This window comes from Raphanus sativus, chromosome 2 (assembly GCF_000801105.2).
Source record: "Raphanus sativus cultivar WK10039 chromosome 2, ASM80110v3, whole genome shotgun sequence".
Classification (NCBI taxonomy): Eukaryota; Viridiplantae; Streptophyta; class Magnoliopsida; order Brassicales; family Brassicaceae; genus Raphanus; species Raphanus sativus.
The window spans coordinates 23,621,567-23,639,785 of record NC_079512.1 but is presented as its reverse complement, the minus strand read 5'-3'; the positions used below and the strand labels follow the sequence as shown (position 1 = coordinate 23,639,785).

Genomic DNA, 18,219 nt, shown 5'->3' with positions numbered 1-18,219 from the left:
AATCATTTGTGCTAGAAATTAATTAGTAGGTGGGATTGATGGGTCCTTATTAGGTCAATTATTTGTGGTGGTTGGTGCTTTTGTTTCATTACTAATATTATTTCTCATACTATTTTAACATCTAGTTGACAGTTTTATTACTTTATGAAAATACATGTCTGATTGCGTCCTTTCGAAGCCATCCTATAAAATCTGATTTATATCTGATGATACGTCATTTATCATACAAAACATTTTTTATAATCATTTTCTAAATAATCTATATAGTTTACATTTTTGGGGTTTGAACCCGAGACTCGAATAGAAAAACATTAATGAATTCTTAGCTAAATTGCTGGACTAAAGGACTTTGCATCCTTAATTTTACAAAAGATCTTTTCTGAATAATTTGTATAATTTACATTTTTGGAGGGTTTGAAACCGAGACTCAAATATAAAAATATTAATGAATTCTTAATTAAATTGCTTAACTAAAGGATTTTGCATCCTTAATTTATGAAATTTCTCATGTTATTCATGAGCATATATATATATATATATATATATATATATATATATATATATAAATATATAAATATAATTTACAACAAATCTATGCTACATGAAATCAGAAGCACATACGTGGAAATCCTGGATTAACAATGGACCATCCTGAGTCAAATCCTGAGTTAAGCGAACAAACCAGAATTTAGAAAGTTGGATAGGTGTAGAGACTCAATGGAAGTGTAGACGCAAGATTGTCCATGCATTCTTCTTTAATAACGTCTCTTGCCACACCCTGAGCTGAAGCCATGTGACCGTGCTCACAGAGTAAAAAAGATCATGCTACCTGACTACCTGTGCTCTAGAGCTATCAAGTATATAGGAGCAAAAACGTATTGATGTTATCAATAGTGAACATGTGTTTGTCAAATATCGTTTAGTTTCCGCGTATAGAGTTCAATTTCTCTTAAAACAAGACATGTTAGACTAGTTACGTTTCTCTACAGATAAAAGAAACGAATCCAGAATATTCAAACATTCGTAATATTAGATGCATTGATAGAGTTCACAATTGAGGTAAATTCTTCCATCTCTCAAGCTGACTTCACCTTGCATGTTTTAACCTTGTGTCTGTACAGAGCATAAATGACTATCTCAGAAGCACTCAAGAATGCGCCAATCGCACTGCATATCTGAAACAAAACAAAAAACCATAAAAAAGTTACAATTAAAACAATCTTTAATTTTAAAATCAAAATTGAATGAAAAATAAAAGACTTACAAAGAGGTAAATATTGATTTTGTAGATCAAAGAGTAAGCCATCCAGACTATGGAGTTTATGAAACCAAAGAGCACTAAGGAAAATGGCATGAGCTCAACGCTCTTCGTCTCCACCACTATTGCCTATTCGCGCACAAAGAAAAAAAAATCAACCAAAAAAGGAAAGACAAAAAAAACACATATAATTGATAAATATTTAACCATCGAAAGGACTTACGATTGTTGCAACATGAGTTACCAGCATCATAATGTTGAATATGATGACACAAGTAACACCAAGGAACTTGAGTTTAGAATCAAGACTTTTACATACCATACATGTAATCAAAATAATGGCTAACATCGCAATTATATCAGCAACTGCAAATAAGCACACCTTTATCTGCATCATCATCATCATCATCATCATCATCATCATCATCATCATCATCATCACCACCACCATCATGAATAAAAAACAAAAGTGCAACATTTATCAACTTACATATATTTTTCTTGATTTCGGGCCTTCACAGTTAAGTAGGTAGATGATCAAGCAAGCACCATGAAATACAAGCCCCTGGGCATGGACGATGCAAAGAAGTATTGTGTCATCATGAAGGCCGTACATAAAACAAATTGCACAATACAATAGATTGACTAGGGGAAAATCCGGCTGCATGTTACCCACGGATCCGTCATTCACAACCTTGATATACCTAGGTCTACGAAATTACTAAACGCATTAACTAAAACTCAAACTACAGAAAAAGGGAATTTTTTTTTATATACTATACTTACATATGATAAGCTAACATTCCAAAATTTGTAATATTCCCTGCAAAGAAACAGAAACATTACCAGTTATGTCAATTTTGTGCTAATCAGTGAAACAGAGACATTCTCAGTTAAGGAGATGGATCGTACCAATAACTCCTAATATTAACTGAACTTGTTCGGCATCCACCATTGTTAAACGAGAAAATAAAGTCCTAAAGGACAAGACGAATTGATTGAGATAGAGAGCGTTCTGAGGGGCTTAGGATTAGTTTAGAGTTAGGGTTTTCAACATTAAGAACTATATTTTGTAATTTTTTGGCCTAGATAAATGCATCTACGTAGATGGGCTCTATTAGCAAAACAAATTCTTTAAGCACATAAAATTTAATTTATTATATAAAACTTAATGTTCCAAAATCAGTAATTAACATAATTACTTTACGTACCAAATTTTGATACATTTCAGAATCTATTAAAAAAGAACTCAAAATATTGAAGAACAAAATCAAATCACTCGTAAACTTAATTAAGTTCATGCCAAATGGTAGCTTGAAACAGTCATTGGTTGGTGTGATGAAAAACAGGAGTATTTGCTGATATGGTAGCTCTTTGAGAAAAGACCATGATCTAACTTACAAAGTAGTTCTTGGTCTAGCCTCGGTGCTGTGTTTTTTACTAGTATACGTTGAAAGTCAACATGGTAAAATTATAGTCCGTAAAGTCTATTAGCATTCATGTTGTTGTTTCAAAGGTTGAGAAACCGAATCTTACAAAATGTAACACTTGTTGTGTATGTTCTTAAAATTAGATTTGCAAACAAGCACTAATACATGTGAAACGGGCCTGATTGTTAAAAGCCCATTTGTGCCTAATAAACCCCTTTTTTGTGCGAAGCTTCGTGACGAAAAGAAAAAAGATAAGTGACGTAAATAGACACTCTGCCACGCTGGAGAATCCATAGAAAAGGAGTTTTAAAACAAGACGTCGTCTCTCTTACCTCTTTGATCGAAATGTCAACGTCCACCAAAACTCCCCCACGTTTATAACTCTTTAACTGAAACCAAAGTGAATCGTCTTCGTCTCTCCAGTCCTCTCTCTCACCAAGAAGAAGAAGCAAGAGCCATGGGAGATAAGCTTGCAGAGTTAGAGTACCAACCAGGCTTCGGCAACCACTTCTCCTCCGAAGCCATCCCCGGAGCTCTGCCTCGAGATCAGAACAGTCCTCTTGTCTGTCCTCTCGGTCTTTACGCCGAGCAGATCTCCGGCACCTCTTTCACTTCCCCTCGCAAGCTCAATCAGCGAAGGTCCTTTCCTTTACTCTCTGTTTCATGAGATATCATCTTCTTTGCCTCTCTATCTGTCTGTAAGAAGCAAATCTCCGAGGAGCCTCTTAAATAAAGTCCTTTTGAGATTGGTGTTTAAGAGACAGGGGTAAGGAAGAAGATTACTCTCACTCATCGTTTTTTTAAAAATAATTTCAGTTGGTTGTATCGGATCAAGCCATCGGTGACGCACGAGCCCTTCAAGCCACGTGTTCCTGCTCACGAGAGGCTCGTGAGTGAGTTCGATGCGTCGAACAGCCGTACGAATCCGACTCAGCTTCGTTGGAGGCCTGAGGATGTTCCTGATAAGCCTACTGACTTCGTTGATGGGCTGTACACTATATGTGGAGCTGGAAGCTCCTTTCTCCGCCATGGATTCGCTATTCACATGTATACAAGAGAGAGATCTTCTTCTTCCCTTCTTTTGGTTTTAGATAAAAAGTAATGATATTTTGCATTTGGAAGGTACACTGCTAACAAAGGGATGAAAGACTCTGCCTTTTGCAACGCTGATGGTGACTTCTTGTTTGTTCCTCAGACTGGAAGTAAGTATTGGTTATATATATATATATATAGAATCATTAAAGGTTTAGTCTTTGTTCTGATGTGTGTTTGAGTGTGTTGTTGTTTTCAGGGCTGTGGATTGAAACAGAGTGTGGGAGGCTTTTGGTGTCTCCTGGTGAAATTGCTGTTATACCACAAGGTTTCCGCTTCTCCGTTGATTTGCCAGACGGGAAGTCTCGTGGTTATGTGGCTGAAATCTACGGTGCTCATTTTCAGCTTCCTGATCTTGGACCTATAGGTAAGGGTACTTGAGTTCTGGATAGTGTTATAAAAAAAGGCTGTCTCTTTGAGAATGTTTTTTTAATCGTTTGAAAGGTGCCAATGGTCTTGCTGCACCGAGAGATTTTCTTGCACCAACGGCGTGGTTTGAGGAAGGACTACGGCCTGACTACACGATTGTTCAGAAGTTTGGCGGTGAGCTGTTTACTGCTAAACAAGATTTCTCTCCCTTCAATGTCGTCGCCTGGCATGGCAATTACGTGCCTTATAAGGTTGGTTAATACACTGTAAGCTCTTGAAACATTGAACACAACTTTTCTGACCATATCATATTTTTTGCATCTGCAGTATGACCTGCACAAGTTCTGTCCATACAACACTGTTCTTGTAGATCATGGAGATCCATCTGTAAATACAGGTAAGTGCACTATATCGATGCCTAATTGTCGTGCTCTTCTTATAATTGTGCTATCTTACTGATAATCAATGTAAATGGCTCTCTCAGTTCTGACAGCACCAACTGATAAACCTGGTGTAGCCTTGCTTGATTTTGTCATATTCCCTCCTCGGTGGTTGGTTGCTGAGCATACTTTTCGACCTCCTTACTATCATCGTAACTGCATGAGTGAATTTATGGGCCTAATCTACGGTGCTTACGAGGTAAAATGCTTCTACTTACTGGCTTGTGTTCTCCCTACTACTGAAATCTAGAAGCTGACTCCACTTCTCGCAGGCCAAAGCTGATGGATTTCTCCCTGGTGGAGCAAGCCTTCACAGTTGTATGACACCTCATGGTCCAGATACAACCACATACGAGGTATCAATCCATCTCATGCAGCGTCAATCACAAGTTTGATTTCGTTTTACTCCAACATCATATTCTTGTGTAAATGATTTTGTAGGCGACGATTGCTCGTGTAAATGCAATGGCTCCTTCCAAACTCACAGGGACAATGGCTTTCATGTTCGAGTCAGCCTTGATCCCTAGAGTCTGCCACTGGGCTCTGGAGTCTCCTTTCCTCGATCACGATTACTACCAATGTTGGATTGGCCTCAAGTCTCATTTCTCACGTATAGCCTTGAACGAGACTAACGTTGAACAAACAACAGAGACAACGAGAGAAGCTTCAGAGTAAATATAAAAAAAACATAAACTAATGTGTAATGTCAATAACCAATTATGTACAGACCTTCTTTACCATATGTAAAACAGTGTATATTGCAATAAACAGGTAATGTTTCCTAATATCACAATAAAGAGATTCAGGCCACAACATCAGTCAGCTTCACTTTCATCTTCATGATGCCTACTTGAACTAAGATCTCTTTCTTTGACTGTTCTACCTTCAATACAGTCACTTTTTTGCCCAGAGAAGAAACAAACACAGAGTCACCGACTTCAGGAAGCTTCGCACTCCCTGCATCTTCTGTTAGTTCAGAAACATGGTTCAGTTTCAAATATCAAAACCAGAGAATAGAGATATCTTTCAAATGGCTAAAACTCTAGTTTAATACCAGAAATTGGTCGTCTGGCTACCAGAGATGATGGTGAACGAGTAACGTTATCTCCATCCTTGGTCGTTTTGACTTGGGTTTGGAGTTGTGTAGCTACCTTTGTCCGAGAAGATTGTGCAGCAGATGCACGAATCTGTTGCAATGTTCTGCGAAGTGTAGAACGAGCCATTGATCCAGCCTGAATCAGTTCTTGTCTCATCTTTAGTCTTTCTCTAGTGGCATGGTTGTTAATGTTCTTTTCTGCTGTAAGTAGGTTCTCATGAAGCTTTCTTGAGATCCTAAGAACCAAAAAAGACAAGCTTATAAGAGTGTACAAGCTCCTGACTCTTGGTTCTTGAATCTTGTTTAATGATCTGAGACAACCATAGATTATTATTACCTTATATAACGGCGTGACTCGTTTAAAAGCCTCTGATAGTCTTGCTTGTACCGTTCCATGTCAAGTATGACCTCATTGATCTCAGTACTTGCAGAGCCATACTGGTCACGAGCACTGTTGATGATCTCACATGGAAGCCCCAATCTTTCGGCTATGTTTATTGCATTTGAACGACCTAACAATCATTTTCAGACATGGCTTAGTGAAAACTTTTAACACTGAATCCAGTTCAGAGGTGTAAGAAAATAGATCACTAAAGAGTCTTTGATGATTCTGTAGCTAAACCTGGTACTCCCCATAATACTTTGAAAGTGGGTTTTAAGTTGAGGTCATCAAACTCCATGCAAGCATTCTCAAAGGCAGAATTGCTACCAAAATATGTAGAAGAAAAAGGAAGTTATTACTCTCTAAAACATTGGATGATCCAAGAAAAACGGTAGAACTGCAGAATAAAACCTGTATTTAAGCATCTTAAGCTCTCCGTGATGTGTAGTTGCCATCGTGAGCAGAGAACCGCTCTCTGCAAAAGATTCGAGAATTGCCATCCCTAATGCAGCTCCTTCAAGCGGATTTGTTCCTGCTCCAACCTGTCAGATAGCACCAACAGTTTAAAGCAGACTCCTTCAAGCAGATGTTCACTACAAATATCTCGAGTCTTAGTAGTAACTTACTTCATCTAACAACACAAGTGATCTGCTCGTTGAATGCGAGATAATCTCCTGAAAGTTAACCAGTAAGAAAAAACACTGAGATGAGAAGAGGAGACATCTGTTGAACTGTGAAAGGCGTGGCAGCGACATAGAAACAGGCTTACACTTATTTGTTTCAAATGACCGGAGAAGGTAGAAAGTGACTGCAGCAAGGACTGTTCATCGCCAATATCAGCATAGATGTTGTCAAACCAAGGTAAGCGAGCAGATTCAGATGCTAGCACATATAGACCTACAAACAACATTGCAATCATTTGGTGTAGTTTTGAATTCAAAGAAGCAAATAACAGAAGAACATATGGCTCTACCTGATTTAGCCATCATAGCAGCGAGTCCAACTGATTTCAAGCAAATGGTTTTACCTCCTGTGTTTGGACCGGTAATGACCACAACTCTAGTCCCCTTAACGATCTGAAAATCAGCTGGGATTGGCGGAGCCCCTGATACTGATACCGTATCCGCCTGAAACAAAATCAAACCATGTACTTAACAACTTCAGCTAAACACGTATCACCGAATCTGAGCAATGATCATTAGGGAACTTACTGTTTTATGATATTTTACAGCGTCCTCCGTCTTTCTTATGCGTTTCTTGTGTTGGTGAAGCAATAGAGGATGATAACATCTAGGTAGATACAGCAACCATTCTTTCCTAGGAAGCGATTCCTCACCTGAGAGGTTATTCTTAGGTGACTGTTCTCCAGCAGATAAAGATTCAGAGTCTACTCCATCTTCAGGTGGTAAGTATATATCAGGATGTGCACCACCATACGCACGACTATAAGTAGCTCGAGCGTTTATCTAAAAGCAAAACAAGAAAACACACTTAGGAAGATTGTTTTTCATGGAAGGGAGTAAAAGCATGCTTACCACATCCAGCTGGATTGAGTATTTCAGCACATCCACAATTTGATCAAGATCCATTTGCATCTGTATTGATTGAATCCAAAAATGAACAAAAAGGTATCTAGAGAGTTTCAACTTTTGAAATCAATGTTCAACTACCTTTGCAGTTAGCATTGAGAGAATATCTGCCTCAGCCCGTGCAACTGATGCTCTCGCACTTTGGAGTTCATCGTTCATAGAGACCGCAGCTAGTGGCTCAGTAGCAGTTCCTCCACCTGAACCACTGTAACACATATTACCTTCAAAAGGATTGACTTGAAAAAGATTAAAGCACAATCTGAAAAAAACTGCAAATTTAAGTTTTAACCTGGAAAGCAGAAGACCATCAACAGAAGTTAGCTTACTAGAGCTTGTTTGTATACACCATCTTCTGCCAATCTCAGCTACAACCTGGAATTTTATTTTGAATTTTTCAGTGAAGACCTTTAACAGAAGTTAGCTAATTTCTCCTGCCCCATGTTAAAAGGATGCTTTACCATTTTAGATTCATTAGCCTTCTGGTTCCTTACAATAGCTTCCAACATTTGTTGCACCTGAAAGGAGACAACAGGAGGGGTTTCAGACAATCTTACTTTAATCTTAAGAACAAATATCAGTGAGAAAAAAACAGTCATGTAAAGATACTATTTGGACAAAATATTTCATCATTTATTTAGCAATCAAAGCGGACCTTTCTTTCAAGTGTCCGGACTCGTTCACGTGATAGTCTAAGATCATTACTCTGAAACAATATAAAGACGAGTTAACCATTAAAGATCATGCCTCTTGACGCTGTATTCAAAGAGTGAGAGAGAGAGAGAGAAAGAACAAACCGCAGAATCTTTGATTTTTCCATCAATATCTATAATTTCTTCAACCAACTTGATGAATGGTCTATTGATAACAGGTAGCATTATCTGCAAAAAAAAGAGAGAGGTATGAAACTACCACCACAACCAACTTGAGATGAATGATCTGTAAAATACCATTTCAGATATAGGCATGAACCGTTTGTACCAATCTCCATCTTGCTTAATAGCAGATTTGAGACCAAGCTGCAGATTGTCGAAGAAGCGAAGAAGAGAAGCCACCTCAAGTGCTTGGTCTGCTCGCAAAGACATCTTCCTCTTAGCATTACGTATGCCCAACTCAACCTTTTTTCACAACACAAAATCAGTATTACATTAAAAAAAAAAAAAAGAATACAAAACTGATTAAGTTACCAGGGAGATTTGAATGGTGGAGAGGTCGAGACAGAAGGAACCATGTTCAAGCATTTTAATGGCGGCCTCTGTTTCTTCCAAAAGCTTTAAGCTTTCATCGAAACTCTGATCTAGAGACCAAAGCTTTTTCTAAAAAATTGTCAATGTGAGTTTAAAAGCAGAGAAGTTTTATTACAGAGATAAGGTTTTGAAGAAGAAAAAAAAAAGATGAAACCTTTGTGACTTGGCGACCTAAAGAAGAACGAGCAAAAGAAGCGACGACGTCGCAGAGCTTGTCCCATTCCAACACTCTTAAGCTGTCTGTTTGCGATTTCGATTTTGATCGGCAAATAAGAGTTGGAGCAGAAGAAGAAGGAGAAGAGATGACACTCAGATTAACTCTGTTTCTGTCTCTGTTTCGGACAGGGTTTCTTCTAAGGAGCAGGGCACAGTTGGAGAAAGTTATCGATAAAGTCTGCATTCTTTTTAGCCCTTTTGATTTTGGGGGAAGAATCGATTAATAAATAAATGGGATTAATTTGATCAAAAAAAAAAAAAAAATTGGATTAATTGATCAAAAAAAAAAAGGGATTAAAATCTCTTTTTTTCTCATTATTTATATTTTTAGAATGTATTTGTAAACTTGACTAATTTCTTTGATATTTGATTTTTAGATATTCCAATCCTTAGGGCATCTCCAACAACTCCATTTTTAACTCCAAAATGGAGTAAAAGTGATTATAGGGTAACATATGCTCCAACCTAACTCCATATCTCACTTCATTTTGAAGTTTACTCTATAAATGGAATAATCTATTTTTTGTTTGTTCATGACTCCATTATGGAGTGAAAAATGAAGTAGGGAGTAGGTTGGAGTAATTTTACTCCATATTCACTTTTACTCCATTTTGGAGGTCCATATTCACTTTTACTCCATTTTAGAGGAAAAAATGGAGTTTTACACTGGAGATGCTCTTAGAATCCAAAAGTCACCTTTAAAATCTAAAAAGAAAGATAATATACACTATAAATTTAAATAGTATATGCTAAATATCTAAAAAATAATATAAAATTGTTTCATATATTTGGATGGAAAACCAATATGTATCTAGGATATTTTTGGTGTTTTTAATATTTTGGAACATTTATTTTTAAAATAATATTATAGAAATATTTCTAAAAAGAAACTTTATCACAAATATAACAGACATAGATTAAAATGACAAAATATGTTTATTAAAAAGGTAAAAGACACTCATATCTTAAGAATTAATTAATCTGAGATTTTAAATTTAGATTTAAAGGGTGTGATTTAGAGAAAGGATGGGGTTTAGACACTTCATAATTTTATTATCAGCATCTAATTCCAGTTCTCACCAACCAAACTTTTTGGTTTTCCCACTAAGAGGAACACCAGTATCAGCATGGGCACATGGGTCCATTTTTTGGGCTATGAGGAGATTGAGGTTTGCTGATTATGTATTATGATAGAATAAGTAATATTAGGACCGAGTTTTGGATATAATACATCCCTTTAAAAAATGGATTATCTTTTGTATTTCTGGAAAACATTACTAGCATATGCAAACCGAATTACAGGATTATGCTTGCAAAACTTCTGATTTCAAGAACTGAGTGTGTCTATGGGAGGATTATGAATTCAACTGGCATAGTAACAGGTTCGTGTGACTTAAAGCTTGTAAGAAAATAGAACAAAACATCATCAGTTTATGATTCTTTGTCTTAAAATTAAAACGAAACGTGAATGGTAAATATTTAAGATTTTTTTATTTGCGTTAAAAAGTAGATTTGAAAAAAAAAAAGGTTTATGGATGCACTATCGACAGGCTATTGGGAGAGATGTCTAAAACCATAAAAGGGCATTCGATCAATTGAGAATTGAATGACAAACTCAGAGATGCTTCATCTCATGTTGGTCCACTCTGAACCTGAGAGAGACTGAACAAGCTCATTCCTAGACGTGGTGTAATTCCTTTGTAGTATACCCTTCACCAGATTGCGCCAAATCCAGGAAGAAAACTCACGGGAAAAAAAAAATGGTTTCTAGTTTCAGTTATACTATTGCAAAGCACACACTGAGTTGGTAAGACCATGTTCTATCTCACCATCCGATATGCCGTACTGAGCCTGTTATGCATCACCAGCCATGTTATAAAGGAGTATTTAGGTGTAGCTTGGGGAACCAAACGACTTTCTCCCAACCACATTTCTACTGTATCACCTTTATAAGCTCTCATGTCTCATGAGTAGAGAACATAGTGTGGTAATCAGAGCATTTTTTCCATAAGTTAAAGCCCTTTTGATTTCAGGGAAGGATGATTAATAAATGGGAGTAAAATATGTTTAAATATGGCTTTATTTTTTTTTAGTAATTTCGATAATTTAAATATGTTTTAGATAATTTGGTTATATCTCTTAAAATACTCAAAAATATGGTTTTTAAATATTAATTTTTGAAAAAAAATCATAAACCCTCCTATCATAAAATTTCACTCCTCGAATCTAAACTTTATGAATTAGTTAATCAAAAGAATATACATGTCTTTTTACATGTTTAATGAACTATTTTAATCTTTGTGTGTTATATTTATATAAAAGAATTAATACTTTGTATCATAGAGAAGTTCTCAAGACAATTTGAATACAAAAATAATAAATAACAGAAACCGTAAATTTTCAGATATTTACTTGTTCTTGATAAAAATATCCACACCAAACCAAATTGAAAGATAACTGAACCTATCCGAACCGATTTGGTTAGAAGAAGTGGAAAAAAACCCGAAAAAGTTCTCAAATCATCTTAAACCGAAACCGAACGCCGAGGATTATTAGAAAAGTAAGCACATACATCACATAAGATTTAATCACAATGGGATAGATATTGATATTGTGAGGAGATTACAAATCACAAGAAGTTGGTCATTTCATAAGGTGCATGTGTGACAACAATAGCATTACAACAACAGCGGTGAGAAACATACAAATATAATAAGAGTTTTGATTACAACGAAATGATATTTGAGAATTAAAGGGTTACAAGAGGCTCTTCGTTGGTTTTGGTGTCATTGGCTGGTGCAACCTCCTCTTGTTTTGGTGGCTCAGTCTCATCAACAGCTTCGACGGTTGCTTCAGTCTTCACAGCCTCTGGAGCTGCCTCAGCCTCAGCCTCAGCTGGTTTGGCTGGTTCAGCTTCCTTCTGTGTCTCTGCTCCATCTACAGCAGGCTCTTCCTTCTCTGCAACAACTTCGTCTGCCTTCTCCTGTAAATCGCCACGAAAGGAGAAAAAGAATCACCCATAACATTAGCTATTTAGCTCAGAAATCAAGCGATGAAAACCAAAGTTGATATATTTATCCACAAAACCTGAGTAACGGCTTCGGATTCCACATTCTTGGACTCCACGGCGACGTTTTCTGTTACGGCAGGGGTTTCAAGGATATCAGACTCCTTAGGTTTGCTCGCACAGCCTCCCATGGTGTTGAATGAAAGAATCTGCTTAAAACAAAGACAAGTTACAATGGGAAGAACTGTGGAGCCAACAATGAAACTCCTTTTCTGATCCTTTTTTAAAAAGCCAAAACTGTTTTTTCGTTATTAGAGGCTGAGCAAATGTAGGAGAAGGCAACAAAGAGATATATATAGTGGTTGTACGGACAACCAAGGAAACGCTATTTCAAGAAAAGGACTAAATATATTCATGTCACCATAGATTCTCTGAGGCTCTTCTCTGTCAACGACCTATTAAACAGGAGAAACAAACCTTAACCTTTTATTCTCCACCGTTCTTCTACATTTACGTTTTAGCCACAGTTTCTTCTACAGTCCCACAAACTTGTCACAAGCTCTACTTCTATCTAGTGGCAGATCTAGAAAATATAATTAGTGGGGGAAAAATTTTTTTTTTACTAAAATACTTTCTATAGCTGAAAGAAAAAAAAATGAACCTATTAGAAATGAAATGACAAGAAAAACTAGAACTATTTGTAAAAAAAAAAAATTACCTGAGTGAACATAACTGATGGAAAAAAAAACCAAAAAAAGAGAACATTAGAGAAAAACAATTATATAGGTGGAGGGAAAATATTGTTAAGAAAACAAAGAAAACAAGAAACAAAAGAACTGTGAAAACTAGGCAGTTTGATAATCGAACGTTGGGTCAGTGGGGGCATATAGAAGGTTATAACCAACTAAGCTGCGAAAATCTTTTTTAAACCGGTGTATTTAGATTTAATTCTTGGTTTTTACTGGGGGCAGCTGCCTCCTTCCTCGGCTAAGTAGATCTGTCCATACTTCTACCATTAGAGCACCCGCATTGGAATATCTATCATAGAGTATCTAAAAGTACAACAATATGTATGTATATATTATATACATGTATGTAAAGCTTTGGGCTACGTTTCAGATATTTTGGGTTACGTTTCCTCCAAAGCTTAGAACCCCTCGATTATATATACATACATACTATTGTATTTTTAGATGCTCTTTCTTTTTTGTTTTTGAGCAACTAGATGATCTTTCTTAGATACCCTTAATGAGGGTGGTCTTAGCAACCAAATAGAAACAAAGAAAGAACAAAAGAAAAAAACAGAACAACGGATGGATAGCTTATTGTTATAAAGATAATTGATTTTACTAAGGCAAGCAATGCAGTTTATGTGATGTGATGATGGAAAAGAAGAATAAACCAATGTTATAAAACCAAAGCCGTTGCAAAATCTCGTTTCAGAAATTAGAGTTTCTCACATCATACACTAGAAAACTATTCCCAGGTCAAAAGAATTATTATTGTTCCTAGATTTTCTTCTACCACACGTCTTCTATTCCTCTTTAGGACATGATTCGACTGTTGAAGTTTCTTGGAGAGCACCCTTGGGGACGAGACTTTTGTACATTGTCAAAGCTTGAGCGATCATGTTTGCAGGATTTGCAGCAGAACTTGGAAGCAGCATCGTTGTACCCTAACAAGAAGAAGAACAATAATTACTCTTATTGGATTCATACCCCCAAGGGAGGACGATACAAGAAAGGATATGAAATCTGGTACAGTATGTTTGTCAGTTTGTGTTTTGTAAATGTTACCTCCTTAGCGATGTTGCCAAAAGCATGAATGTATTGCTCCGCAACTCTCAAACCCGCAGCCTGCATTTTTGCACCACGATTAAGCATGAGTTCCCAATTTAGAAAGCGAAACAAGTTTACTTACACGTCAACTTTTGTAAGTCCAATAAGCTACAGAAACATCTATTTAGAAGCTAGAGAGAGTCATTTATGTGAAAGTAGGTTATATTATCTGACTCAATGCATTGGCTGCTCCAGGTGTGAAACCAAACTACATTTGAAGGATCACATGAAGACAACTTAACAATTTCTGCAAATTTTATTACACCTAAGTAATCAGGTTAATTCATTAAGCACAAAACTTTGGAAATCATGTAAAGATACTGCTGTTTGATCTCATGTACTAACCTCCACGCCACCAGTTTCCTTGAGGGATTGAGATAACATGGCCAGCCCCCTGGATGTTGCTTGTGCTCTAGCTATTATTGCTTCTGCCTCACCTGGAAAGCAATACAAAAAGAAAATTGTTATGAAACAAATTGAAGAATGGCTTGACATCTTATTATGATGCGTTCATGGCTTACTAAATAGTTAATGCTAACCTGATGCTCTATTGACTTGGTTTATCTTTGCAGCTTCTGATTCCAAGATTACAGAACTTTTCTTACCATCAGCAATGTTTATATGGGCTTGTCGTTCTCCTATTCAAGTTAGTAAAACAGGTTATGAGAAAACAAATTGAGCAGGCTTTGTTATATGTCAACGAAATGTAAGAGTGATCTGGGCCATAAACAATATGCAAGCCCAAATTTAATTATATGTCAACGAAATTTAAAACAAAAAAGGTATTTGATTTGTTGTGATGGCGGCATGTAATTTTTGTGCAATTCTAAATGCTAATTTCTTTTTGTATTTCAGCTTTAATAGTTTAGATGTCATGTTTGGTTGCTCGAATCATGGCACCATTAGTGACTGAAGTTAGCAAAAACAGATTATGAGAAACAAATCAAGAAGTAAAGTGGGTAGCTTTGAGCCAATAATTTGAAAGAGAAATGAACAGAGTAGCAAGCATTTATTTGAAAAAGGATAAATAAGTTTTGATTTGTTAAATATACTGTCGGATTTGTTTAAACTTATGTGATAAATATTTTAAACTTCTTCATAACTTGATTTACTGAATATTTTGTATAATTTTTAATTATTAAAATATGTTTAATATAATTATAACATCCCAAGTTGTGATATGTGAAAAGGGTCAAGAGAATTGATTTGGCTACATATATCACCAAAGTTGACTTATTTTTTCCAAAGCACATCCTAAAAGAATTCCAAAGTTAAGCGTGCTTGAACTGGAGTAGTGGAAAAATAGGTGATCTATCGGAAAATGATTCGTGATAGCGTATTAGTGAGACCAAAGCAAGGGAAAATGTCATATGGTGATTGCATGGTCAGTAAACAATGATTTCGAGCCAGAGAAAATTAACGATCGATCGTCGGATGGGATGGAATCCACGGACCGAGAAAACGGACGTAAGTGGCCTATTAACTTTGGTGGTCGGGGCGTTACAATAGTCTTATGAGAACTTGATTGTATCCAAAGTATTAGTCTTTGGTTAGTATATGTTTAGTGTCGTTGTCATCACGAAAATCGTTCCGTTTAAACCATCACTATTTTTGATTTTGAATTAATTATAGTGCTGCTATATGTAGTATCGGTTTAGACTGTAAATGTGTAAATCATATGCACAATTATGCTAGAAATATGGTAGAGAAATGATATTTTGCTTCTGGTGTGTTTTCTCTCAATAAAAGTCATATTGCTTGCCGGTTTATCGAAGGTTTGGAATTTAACGTTTCCGGTTTATCCCACATAAAAATATGTATTGAGGGTATCAAGGAATAACATAAGGCTAATACAAATTTATTTGAAATAGGTTTTAAGTAGATCCAAAAAAGTGTAATATCCAAAAAACTCTAAACCATCAAAGATATTTATTTATACTGAAATGTAACAAATAGGTCCAAAAGTTAAATGACAATTGTTAAGTAGATAAAAATTAAATGTAGCTAAGGAAAAGTACAAATCCTATAACTGCAAACATACACAATTTTTTAATCAAACATACACAAAATTTTAAACAAACAAAATAAGAAACTATCAAAAGTCCAAATCCTACAACTTCAAAGATGGAATCAATGAATTAACACTTCGATAAAGAAGACGAATTATGCAGAATATTGGAGACAAGTCTTACAGAGGATCTTTAGCATGGCGCAAGGAATACCGTCAGGAATGGATCTCATAGGGCGGCTCAGGTTGATGTAGTCAGACATGAATTCTCATAAGGCAGGTAGAATGGTCAGCTGTAATATCATCTATGTAATGTTTCTCATAGTTTCTAATAGGATAATATACCCGACAAAAAAAAAAGAGAACGCCATGGATCTGAGAAAACATTGGAAAAGCATATCAACTAGCTGCTAGAAGAGATTAAACACACAACAGTCTAAAGAGATAAAAGTTGGAACCGATTTCTAGATCGAATTAGGAATTTGACATATATATAGAGAGGATGATCTAGTAGAAGCATGTTCCATAGATTAATTGACATAAAATGGAATAGTCAATCTGTTTCGTTGAAGTCTAAATTTGTTTATAATACTTATATAATTAAAATAGTTTCATCCATTTTAAAATCTATAAGTGATTGACGTCAATTATTAATGTTTTCATAAAAATGGGTTGATCCATATTTTTAACTCGTCTTAAGGTGGTTTTAAATCTGTTTCTATGTTATTGGAACAACTCATGAAAAGTTCTTTTCAAAAACAAAACAAAAAAAAACTCATGAAAAGCTGAAAATTTATAAACCATCATATCTATTTTGATACACCTTATAATTAAATAACATAAAATATCGATTATTACACTGAAAACAATAATCGTAAATTTGACCAGCTTTATTTATATTCTTACGTTAAAAATGTAGAAGCTCTTTTACTTCTTGTAAGCAAGCACTACAATTAAACGGGTAAGCAAATCTACACTTATTTGATATTAGGTGCGTTGTCCGAATATGCGAATACAATTTTCTTCCAAATATTTATTAGTTTATATATTTTATTAAGATATGTATGCTTATTATTGTATTAAATTTTTGAAAACACTAATACATTAAAAATATTTTTGATTTTGAAATCTTATACTTGTGTTATCAGTTTTTGTACATTTATTTTTACTTATATTTTGCTTATATTTTGCTCATATTTTCCATTTTTTCTATTATTCATATTTTCCATTACATATATTTTACTTATCTATACTATTTAAACATAAACAATAAAAATTTACTTACAAAAAGTAATAGTTGGATCAATAAAATAAAAATAATATATTTTTTATTAAAACGATATGATTAATATAAGTTGGTTTTATTTTAATATATATTTTTAGATTTTGGATATTTATTATTAATATTAATTTTAATAACTTATCTAATCAAAAAAAAATTGTTTTTTATTTTGTGGTTACTTTATGTTTTATTCATTAAGGGTATAAAAAATATTGATCACTCTAATTTTTTTATTTTAGAATATATTTTTAGATTTTGGATAATTCTTATCATTATTAATTTTATTTACTTATGTAATCAAAAATACATTCGTTTTTATTTTGTAGGTAATTTATATATTTATCCATTAAGAATATAAACAATATTAATCACTCTAGTTTTTTTTTTTTTTAAATATATTTTTAAAATTTAGATTATTCTTATCATTATTAATTTTAATCAGTTACTGATTTAATATTTAATAAATTGGACAAAAATGGCTGTAAATTGCTGATCATTTAAGTTGAAGAAGAGGGTATTTACGTCATTTGCTTCTCACTAAACCTAAAAATGAAAATAAAGTTTAAAATGTACTCAGTCTCCTTCGAACCGACGCATGGACAAAATTCCATAAGCTGTTGACCACTATACCATATAATCATATTTGCCTATACGCTCTATTCAATAATAATTGTCCACTTCTTTTCAATTCTCTTTTACTCATTTGAATTTTTTTTTTCAAGTTTTATAGTTATTTTTCTTAAAAAAAGAAGAAGAAAATTTCCCTATATATATCGAGTGCATGAAAAACCATCCATAAGAAAATTTTATACCTGTTGTTAAGGAAAAAACAGTTTCTATGGCTACTTTCATAAACTTTCTTAGGAGAACATTTTCTTCAGGTCGATAGAAACCAGATAGACCCGAATTCCCAGTCTACGACAAAAGTCTTTTCACCAATGCAACGGCTTACCTGATGAAGCTCAGGA

The 18,219-nt window shown here is 34.9% G+C and overlaps 4 protein-coding genes and 2 long non-coding RNA genes across 7 annotated transcripts; 1 reads left to right on the top strand and 5 right to left on the bottom strand.

The window, feature by feature from the left end:
* Positions 1-634: 634 nt before the first annotated feature.
* Positions 635-1,575, bottom strand: LOC108841794 (uncharacterized). Its single transcript, XR_008941599.1, has 3 exons — positions 1,482-1,575; positions 1,265-1,387; positions 635-1,175 (listed from the first exon to the last, which is right to left on the bottom strand). It is a non-coding gene; the product is annotated as an uncharacterized LOC108841794 (long non-coding RNA).
* A 28-nt stretch (positions 1,576-1,603) lies between these two features.
* LOC130505246 (uncharacterized) lies at positions 1,604-2,299 on the bottom strand. Of its 2 annotated transcripts, none has more exons than XR_008941594.1 (4): positions 2,171-2,299; positions 2,045-2,081; positions 1,749-1,968; positions 1,604-1,646 (listed from the first exon to the last, which is right to left on the bottom strand). It is a non-coding gene; the product is annotated as an uncharacterized LOC130505246 (long non-coding RNA). The 2 variants fall into 2 exon arrangements; XR_008941595.1 differs by having other exon boundaries at positions 1,749-1,823.
* A 708-nt stretch (positions 2,300-3,007) lies between these two features.
* Positions 3,008-5,374, top strand: LOC108842878 (homogentisate 1,2-dioxygenase). The gene is made up of 9 exons (XM_018615923.2): positions 3,008-3,327; positions 3,505-3,735; positions 3,811-3,890; positions 3,980-4,147; positions 4,225-4,400; positions 4,477-4,546; positions 4,634-4,788; positions 4,862-4,945; positions 5,031-5,374. The coding sequence occupies exons 1-9, from the start codon at positions 3,146-3,148 to the stop codon at positions 5,262-5,264; spliced, it is 1,380 nt and encodes a 459-aa protein (XP_018471425.1). The 5' UTR covers positions 3,008-3,145; the 3' UTR covers positions 5,265-5,374.
* Positions 5,246-9,321, bottom strand: LOC108842877 (uncharacterized). The gene is made up of 18 exons (XM_018615920.2): positions 9,055-9,321; positions 8,841-8,969; positions 8,604-8,771; positions 8,451-8,534; positions 8,309-8,359; positions 8,115-8,171; positions 7,946-8,028; positions 7,738-7,861; positions 7,603-7,662; positions 7,279-7,533; positions 7,041-7,194; positions 6,837-6,964; positions 6,694-6,741; positions 6,479-6,609; positions 6,308-6,390; positions 6,023-6,197; positions 5,644-5,921; positions 5,246-5,555 (listed from the first exon to the last, which is right to left on the bottom strand). The coding sequence occupies exons 1-18, from the start codon at positions 9,298-9,300 to the stop codon at positions 5,392-5,394; spliced, it is 2,418 nt and encodes an 805-aa protein (XP_018471422.2). The 5' UTR covers positions 9,301-9,321; the 3' UTR covers positions 5,246-5,391.
* Positions 9,322-11,696: 2,375 nt separating this feature from the next.
* Positions 11,697-12,447, bottom strand: LOC108840975 (major latex allergen Hev b 5). Its single transcript, XM_018613769.2, has 2 exons — positions 12,204-12,447; positions 11,697-12,099 (listed from the first exon to the last, which is right to left on the bottom strand). The coding sequence occupies exons 1-2, from the start codon at positions 12,312-12,314 to the stop codon at positions 11,866-11,868; spliced, it is 345 nt and encodes a 114-aa protein (XP_018469271.2). The 5' UTR covers positions 12,315-12,447; the 3' UTR covers positions 11,697-11,865.
* Positions 12,448-13,485: 1,038 nt separating this feature from the next.
* Positions 13,486-14,602, bottom strand: LOC130508754 (uncharacterized). Its single transcript, XM_057004415.1, has 4 exons — positions 14,501-14,602; positions 14,307-14,398; positions 13,920-13,979; positions 13,486-13,798 (listed from the first exon to the last, which is right to left on the bottom strand). Exons 2-4 carry the CDS (start codon positions 14,343-14,345, stop codon positions 13,658-13,660), a joined length of 240 nt encoding a protein of 79 aa, XP_056860395.1. The 5' UTR covers positions 14,346-14,398; positions 14,501-14,602; the 3' UTR covers positions 13,486-13,657.
* Between the last annotated feature and the right edge of the window lie 3,617 nt (positions 14,603-18,219).

What these genes read in the sequence shown, in the direction of transcription:
- LOC108842878 (XM_018615923.2), top strand. Translation starts at nt 3,146, where the DNA reads ATGGGAGATAAGCTTGCAGAGTTAGAGTACCAACCAGGCTTCGGCAAC. An exon ending in GTTTGTTCCTCAGACTGGAA is followed by an intron (nt 3,891 to 3,979) that starts GTAAGTATTGGT and finishes TGTTGTTTTCAG; the next exon opens with GGCTGTGGATTGAAACAGAG. An exon ending in TAATCTACGGTGCTTACGAG is followed by an intron (nt 4,789 to 4,861) that starts GTAAAATGCTTC and finishes CACTTCTCGCAG; the next exon opens with GCCAAAGCTGATGGATTTCT.
- LOC108842877 (XM_018615920.2), bottom strand. Translation starts at nt 9,300, where the DNA reads ATGCAGACTTTATCGATAACTTTCTCCAACTGTGCCCTGCTCCTTAGA. An exon ending in CCACCATTCAAATCTCCCTG is followed by an intron (nt 8,772 to 8,840) that starts GTAACTTAATCA and finishes TTGTGAAAAAAG; the next exon opens with GTTGAGTTGGGCATACGTAA. An exon ending in TGCTATGATGGCTAAATCAG is followed by an intron (nt 6,965 to 7,040) that starts GTAGAGCCATAT and finishes TGTTGTTTGTAG; the next exon opens with GTCTATATGTGCTAGCATCT.
- LOC108840975 (XM_018613769.2), bottom strand. Translation starts at nt 12,314, where the DNA reads ATGGGAGGCTGTGCGAGCAAACCTAAGGAGTCTGATATCCTTGAAACC. An exon ending in AATCCGAAGCCGTTACTCAG is followed by an intron (nt 12,100 to 12,203) that starts GTTTTGTGGATA and finishes GGCGATTTACAG; the next exon opens with GAGAAGGCAGACGAAGTTGT.
- LOC130508754 (XM_057004415.1), bottom strand. Translation starts at nt 14,345, where the DNA reads ATGTTATCTCAATCCCTCAAGGAAACTGGTGGCGTGGAG. An exon ending in AGGAAACTGGTGGCGTGGAG is followed by an intron (nt 13,980 to 14,306) that starts GTTAGTACATGA and finishes GCAAAAATGCAG; the next exon opens with GCTGCGGGTTTGAGAGTTGC. An exon ending in TTGGCAACATCGCTAAGGAG is followed by an intron (nt 13,799 to 13,919) that starts GTAACATTTACA and finishes TCTTCTTGTTAG; the next exon opens with GGTACAACGATGCTGCTTCC.